General features: G+C 47.9%; 1 protein-coding gene across 1 annotated transcript; it reads left to right on the top strand.

Annotated features, from left to right (window-relative positions):
- The first annotated feature begins 2,747 nt into the window (after positions 1–2,747).
- IRX1 (iroquois homeobox 1) lies at positions 2,748–7,693 on the top strand. The gene is made up of 4 exons (XM_054381802.1): positions 2,748–3,035; positions 5,595–6,603; positions 7,180–7,252; positions 7,636–7,693. Exons 1-4 carry the CDS (start codon positions 2,772–2,774, stop codon positions 7,691–7,693), a joined length of 1,404 nt encoding a protein of 467 aa, XP_054237777.1. The 5' UTR covers positions 2,748–2,771.
- Positions 7,694–7,995: the final 302 nt, after the last annotated feature.

The raw sequence follows: 7,995 nt of genomic DNA, 5'->3' as shown, positions 1-7,995 counted from the left end.
GGTAATCTGTGTTTTGTATTTATTTGCTTTATTTTCACGCAAGGTGAAAAAATAGCAAAGCGCATTCCGAAAAGATGCTGGGCTGATAGAAAAGCAAGTGAGACTTTTTTTTTTTTTTCTCCCTGAACAGATCTGAGCAGGATGGGGGTGGGTGGGGGAGGGGATGACTCACATTTCTTAAGCCTCGGAATGGAAACCTTTTCTGGATACACATTCCACCCAGATCTAAAGCGCTAAGAAGATTTCGGCAGCGATGTTGCCTTATCCCACCTTTATTTACCTGCAGCCCTTGTAATGTGACACTTCCATTCGCAAAACACCGCTGCAATTTTCAAGCCCCACTCAACTTGTTACGGCGGGTCGGTCTTCTGCTCTGAGGGTGAGATTTTGGAGCGGGAAGGGGTGGAGATTCTCCTCTCCCTATTACACATAAGAAGGGGAAAGCTCACTGTTTCCAGCTGATGAGGGAAGGAAGTTCAGCCAACTCTCTGAGACGGAGTGATTCCCCGGAGTGAGGGGACACAAGGGCTTACTGGAGTTAGAGACATTCTGCAAGGTCGTCTCTGCAAGAGGGGAGGCATGTTCCTCCGCTCCAGCGGTTATCGGTCCCTGGCGGGTCCCGTGGTGTCGGGCTGGACCCTCTACTGCAAGCGAAAAGTCGCTGCTTCTCTTTCCCCTCCCTCCCTCTCGAAACACTTGCATCCTGAAAAGCGGCTGGGCTTCACGTCTGCGGCCCGCTCTGTGTCGTGCCGTCCCTTGAGGAAGAGGTCGGCGGGCCTTTCTGTCCCTTAAACAAAAAGACGGAGCTCCCGGGCGATGGGGACGGCGGCGACGAAGGCAGGTCTACGAAAGGCCGCTTCAAGCCCCTCCACGGGGCCGGTCGAGGGGCAGCACCGCCCTGCCATGCCCTCCCCGCTCCCGGCGGAGTGACAGCCCCAACCCCACCGTGGGGCAGAGTGGCCCCCAGGCAGCCCCACTGGGTCTGGCAGGGTCGGGACAAGAAACGTCCAGCCTTCAGCCCGCCGCCCCCACTCCCCGTTTTCCCCAGCACTAGGGCTGGGAGGACCCCGGCAGAGGTAGAAAAAGGAAAGTTTTCGGTGACGGCTGGGTGTTGCGAGGCTCTGACAGCTCCGACGGCGGACGGGTGAGTCCCGTCACTTCAAAAAAGCGGGCAACACCGCGAACAGGTCACAGCGATGAGAACTTCTCTCCTTCAAGGCGGCCGAGTCCCTCGGTTGCTGGTAGAGCAGCCCTTTGTCTCCTGCTCAACCGTCCACCTCGCTCCAAGGAGAAAAGGGGAGCAAAAAGGGAAGAAAAAAAAAAAAAAGAAGAAAAATAACCACAAAAACCCCCACCTCCAAACCAAACCAACCAACAAAAACAACTTCTAATCATTGCTGTTAATGACAATAATGGCAACATCTCGTCTTCGTCCTTTCCCACCACTACCCCACCTCCCCCCGCCATGCTTTTCCTTTGGTATCCGCTGAAGCGGGTGAATGGAAGTTTTGACAGTGTACAAGCCACTCAGCCTTCCCCCAGTCTCGGAGGCGAGGGATGGGGGTCTTCTGTGCCCCTCGGCATACATGTCGTCACTGTTGATTTGAGGGATTATTTATTGCTAATATTCCAAGAACTGTCGCAATGCCTCTGATTATTGTCCCTGCATGTCAATCCGTCGGCAGGGCACGAGTAAGAAAAAGGGCGGAGGGATCGCTGTGGGTCTTTTTTTTTTTTTAACTAAATATTCCTCCTGGAAGAACTACTACAAAGATTTTGACTTTCAGCAAAGTTGTGTGTGTGGCGTTTGTGGGTTTATAGACAACATTTATTCATATGTTGGGGTTTTTTTTCAGTGGTAAATTGTTATAAGTAGCCTGGCTGCAAAGCCCCCTCTTCCTCTCATGGCCATTCTCGTTTGTTCCCGAGTCCAACGACGACAAGGGGGACTCAATGTTAAAGGTGGAAAAAACCAGCAACACAGTTGTTTTTGTTAAAAGGGGACACACTGAGGCAGCGAAACAGCAAAACCCCAATGTTGGACAGCTGTAAAATCGTGTAGACAGGTTGTCATACAGCAGTGGGGGCTTTTCTGAAAGGAGCCCATTGCTAAACATTAAGTACACACACAGCAGAGCAGAGCAGCTGCGCGGACAGACGCACACACACACACACACACACACACACGCACGCAGGCACCGAGGAAAGTGGCCCAGGCTGGGCTGTGCACCACGTGCTGCGCCGAGGGGGGTGAGGGGGGCTCTGGGGCGGTGCTTGCAGCTCAAGTGGGTGCCAATCAAAACATCAACTTCAAATTGTATCTGAAAGATCAGCCTAGGACCTAAGGGCAGACACATCAGTTGGAGCTCAATTGTTGATCAGATCACATCTAAGGGATTTAGGAGCACAGAAGAGCCGAGATTTGAGGAAAGACACCCCACTGAATCCTTCCACACTCCTTCTCTACACCTAGGTTGCAATATATCTCTGACAGAAAGAAATCAGAACGAAAAAGAAAACTGTCGGCTCGATTTCTGTTCTCTCGCCCTGCCTGACTCCAGTAAAGACAGAGGGGTGGAAGGAAAAGAAAAAAAGAGAGAGAGAGGTCCAGAGAAGCCCGGGTTTGTTCCGCTCCCCTCCCCGGCTGCTCAGGCTCCCTCCTCCTACTATTTTTTTTTTTTAATTCCTCCCCCCACACACCTTCTTTTTTATATTTCTGCCGCTTCTGCCGCCGCCGCCAGTGTCGCCGCCGCTGTGCCCGTGCCCCGGAGATGTCCTTCCCCCAGCTGGGCTACCCGCAGTATCTCAGCGCCAGCCAGGCGGTGTACGGGAGCGACCGGCCCGGGGTGCTGGCCGCCGCCGCCGCAGCCGCCGCCGCAGCCGCTGCCGCCTCGGGCCGGCCGACGGGCGCGGACCTGGGCAGCAGCTCGGCCGCTGTCACCTCAGTGCTGGGCATGTACGCCAGCCCCTACAGCGCCCCCAACTACAGCGCCTTCCTGCCCTACACCGCCGATCTCGGCCTCTTCTCCCAAATGGTGAGTGAACGCCGCGATGCCTCCCGCGCACCCCAATTCCCGGGCCCGCGGAGCGCAGAGACAGGGCGTAGCGGGGACAAGGGCGGGAGGAGGCAGCGAAGCCGAGCGCGGGGGACGACGGAACGGCGGCGGCTGCCGCCCAGAACAGGGTCCGGGGAGGAGAGGGCAACGTGTGTGTCGGCGGATCGGCCAGAAGAGAGAGGCCGGGGTGTGGGGGGTTTCGGCTGCAAGGGCAGCCCCCGTCCACTCTGTCGCTCCCGCCAGGCAAAACTCTTCCTAGTTTTATGTCTTGGCTGTGAGAGGGTTGAGCTCCTGCCTCAGCGCTCTCGGCTTTCGCCAGCAACTCGTGTTGTTGTTTTTTTTTTTCCCCTGTTGTTATTGGTGTTGCTGCTGACGGGTGACACTGGCGGTCCTGTTGTTTCAATTGGCTTTCCAGAGTGCTCCTCTTCCTGCCCGGTCCTTTTCTCTGCGGCCGAGCTATAGACAGTCGATCCGAAAGGCCAAAGCGCAGTGTCGGTAGCTGGTACGCACGTTTATTTCCCATTTTCCTTAAGTCTTAAAAATGGCCCGTTCTGCTCCCTGAACTTTTCATACTCTGACTGTGACAAATATCATAGATCTAATTTGCATCAAGAAAAGAAGGATATTTACATCCCATTATATGCACCGGAGCAGAAGGGCATACTGGCGTTAACTCTGACACAAATTGCTGCCTCCTAGATTGCTCTCAGACCTTTTTTTTCCCCCCTTTAAAATGGAATATTTAGTAAATGAAATATCCATCTTTAACTAACTGTTTACTCTGGGGTCGCTAAAATGTTTTGGTTGCTTGTATTTCCAAATTTCTTGGTGACAGTACACATAGGTTCCACTTAATTTCTAAGTGTCCTCTCTATTGTGACCTCCCTGAAACATAAAACTGTGAATATTGATAACTGAGTGCATGCAAACTATAACTTGTCAGGCTTTTTAATACATCCATGGAGGCAAGTAGGTATATAGGCTGTTCAGCAAGGGTAAGCAACTGAAAGCAGATAATCTTCTGCTGATACCATTACCTACGAAAGCACTGTTAACAGCACACATTTCCTACTTTTTTTTTTTTCAACCTTGATTTTGGAAATGCAGTAAAAGTTGGTACAGAAGCCATGAGTGCTTTACAAGTTACTTCTTCAAAAGAATTCCCAGCAGAGATTACACGAAAAATATAATTTCAGCAACAATAACAAACGACAGCAGAATAAAGGGAGTGCGGAAAGCATGCTCTGTCACACATCACAAAAATTACATCGACTCCTCTTTGTGCATAGTGTTTGTCCCTGGAATTAAAATATATGTTCCTCTTAAGTGTTTGGTAAAGTTAGAATCATTTCTTCCTGGACATTTTTGGAGAGGTTCGTTTTTAAGGTTAACACATATTTCGCATGAGTAACACCAAAAGTATATTTCTGAACTAGAAAAAAGAGATTGTAGTAGAGCAAGGGAAAAAAAATTACTTTAAATGTTAGCTATTTGGGAACAGTTACCTATTCTCTCAAAGTATCCATGTATTTTACCACAGTGATTTACCATGACGGTGGTATTTTCAAATAAATTCTATAAATCCTGAGCATTTGTAAATTGAGAGCTAAAATATGAAGTTAATATCTGGACAATTTGAGGTAATAATGAGGCCTAATGAGGCTGCTAGAAAGATAAAATGTTATTTACCAAAACACCTGATGGGATAATTTGACTTGCTGTGTTTTACTACTGACGATAAAAAGAATATTGATTGTAAATAAATCACCGTCTCTAAACGCTTGTAAACAATTTGTGTTTGCCCAGATCAAAGTAAAACTTATGGGATAAAGTCATTGCATACCCGTATTCTACGATGTGTAGATCACTTCTCATTCCAGAGTTTAAAGGCTATTCTAACAGTTAGAAGTTAATGTTTTACACTAGCATCTTAGAGTATTATTTTTGTGCGGGAGGAGGGTTGGCTTGTGCTTGGAAAATCTCTTACATTACGTTTTCGGACTGAAGTTGTGCATTCATCTGCCCAGTCTCGTCCCAGGCCAACTTATTTAAAGGCAGATCCGGGGCCAAGGAAGAACGCTCTGCATGCATTTGTAATATCCTCATGGATATTTTCAAGATATAAGTACTACGTTGTGCGCAGGCATCAGTTTGCAACTGTGATGTAGTACCTGCTTTCTCTGCCTGACAATTTCGAGCGTACAATAAGTTGTCTCGCCGAGGCGAATGCGGAGTTACTGCATTCCGGTTGTTTCATTTGGTTTGATTTGCGGAGAAAATACTCATAATATCTGACAGAGCCCAGCTTAGCCCCTCTCTTTTCCTTTCCCTGCAAGAAGTGGGTATCATTTGGGAATACCTCTGTCTGATCTGAACGTGAAGAGCCTGGAGCGGGGAGGGACGAATTTGCCCGTGAAGACCCTTTGCACCGCTCAAAGGCGTGTTCCGGCTCCCGGAGTACCCTATTCAGGTCTGTTAGAGACGCTAACGAGATAATTGATGTGCTTTTTCCTCTCCGCTTGTCTGAATGTGTTTCAGGGCTCCCAGTACGAACTGAAAGATAATCCGGGTGTCCACCCTGCTACCTTTGCTGCCCACACTGCCCCCGGCTATTATCCCTACGGACAATTCCAATACGGGGACCCGGGGCGGCCCAAAAACGCCACCCGGGAGAGCACCAGCACTCTCAAGGCCTGGCTCAACGAGCACCGCAAAAACCCCTACCCAACTAAGGGCGAGAAGATCATGTTGGCCATCATCACCAAGATGACTCTCACTCAGGTCTCCACCTGGTTCGCCAACGCCCGCCGGCGGCTCAAAAAGGAGAACAAGGTGACCTGGGGTTCCAGGAGTAAAGACCAAGAAGACGCAAACCTCTTCGGGAGTGACAATGAAGGGGACCCCGAGAAGAATGAAGACGATGAAGAAATCGACCTGGAGAGCATAGACATAGACAAAATTGATGAGAATGATGGGGAGCAGAGCAACGAGGAAGAGGAGGAGAAGCTTTTAAGACAAAGCAGTGAAGAGGAGCACTTGGAAAAGGAGAAGGATTTGGCACTATCAGGTTCTGAAGGGCTGAAACCCAAAGATGCACTGGCCATGGTGAAGGAGGTCTCTGACAACAGCACGCGAATCATCAGTCCCGGGGGACAGAACAATTTACAGATGCCATCTCACAGCAAACCCAAGATTTGGTCTTTGGCAGAGACAGCAACTAGTCCCGATGGTGCCCTGAAATCTTCTCCCCCTCCACCACCTCCTCCCCAGGTGAACCATACTTCTCCACAGATCCAGCACCCTGCCTTTCTCCCTAGCCATGGACTCTACACATGCCAGATTGGTAAATTTCACAACTGGACAAATGGGGCTTTCCTCACTCAGAGTTCCCTGCTAAATGTGAGGTCCTTTTTGGGAGTAAATCACCACCATGCTGCTCATCACAATCACCACCTCCAGGCCCAGCAACAACCTTCTGTTTTAACAGCAGCCCTGGGAGCCCTAAGCAGTGAAAAGCCTTCAGAAAGGACGAGTCCCAAACACATAGGTAATAAATGCATCAGGCATCCACCTTTCCCTCCACGCCCAACGCATGAACATGAACTTCTCCTTGAGTGATGATGTCAGATTCAGCCCTAGTGTAACTGATTGCTTTTAACAGGGTTACAGACAGTTTACCCTAATGCTGATCCCCCTCCCTCCCCCCCACTCCCCCACTCTAGAGCATGTTGATTGCATACATTAAGCACATTTCATGTGGACTTCAACATTCTCAATCTATAGGCTTATCAAATAAGACGAGAATGCGGGAATAGCTCTTCCAAACCCATTTTTTGCGTTTTACTTTCCTTCCTTCTTTCCTGACCCTCATCTCCCAGTAATTTAAATTACAGTCAAAAACGTGGCAAGAAAACATTGAGCACTCCTTAAATATTGAAAGTAGGGAATAGTACTGCACACATAGAGGCACACCTACACACGTCTGAACAAGAGGGTAGAGCAAGGTGTGTGTTTTGCACACGGTCCATATTTTAGTGTTGCTGTTCTAAAATGGTTCTCCTGCTTTTGTTTTTCTCTCTTTTTAAAAATTTTTATTTTTATTTTTATTCCTTCTGTCTCCTAGAAAGAGAAAACGTACCAAGAACTGAATCCCCACCTCAGCCGCTAAAATCGCCCTTCCAGCCTGTCCGTGACAAGTGAGTTTGCTTGTTTGTTTTCACTGCAGGAATGTCACTTATGTGAAGCAGAGCGTTTGAATAATAAAGACTAATTATAGCGCCTAATAATCAGCATAATAATAGGTACAGACGACAAAAACAACACAAAAGTTTCGGTAATCATTTCAAAGTTGGGCTAAAATGTAATTGTATATAGCCAGCCAGCCTATAACTTTTCTGAAACTTAACAGACCTTAAAGATCCAGTGTTAATGAAACCAGCGACAAATATTTCTCTGCAATTAACTAATACTAGGCTGCTATAGTAGTAAACAATTATAGAAAAGTATAGGAAAATATTTTTTTTTCTGAAAGATTCTTACTTTCCCCCCCCCCCTCTCCTTCCTCTCTTACCCCCTGCAGTTCTTTGGCTCAGCAAGAGGGAACACCGAGAATTTTAACAGCTCTCCCTTCTGCTTGATTAAATGGTTTGGTGACAAAATATTACAGAGACTGGTATTAAGGACAGAGAAAAAGAAAAAAAAAAAAAAAAGGAAACGATATAAACATCTCCCATCAATCTCTTTTTGCAATAAGGTGGTACAAACCCATAAAAGTGATTACACAAATCTGTAGATGGATCCCCTTCTTCATTGTACCATTTCAGAACGTGTTATTCTATCCATTCTTGGATTATTTGTTTGGTAAATGTTTCCCATGTGTTTGTGTTTTTTTCTGTATATAGAGTGATTTCAGATTGTAAATAGCGCGTCAGCAAAACTT

The sequence above is a fragment of the Indicator indicator genome, chromosome 6 (genome assembly GCF_027791375.1).
Source record: "Indicator indicator isolate 239-I01 chromosome 6, UM_Iind_1.1, whole genome shotgun sequence".
Lineage (NCBI taxonomy): Eukaryota > Metazoa > Chordata > Aves > Piciformes > Indicatoridae > Indicator > Indicator indicator.
This window is presented reverse-complemented; position numbering and strand designations above follow the sequence as displayed.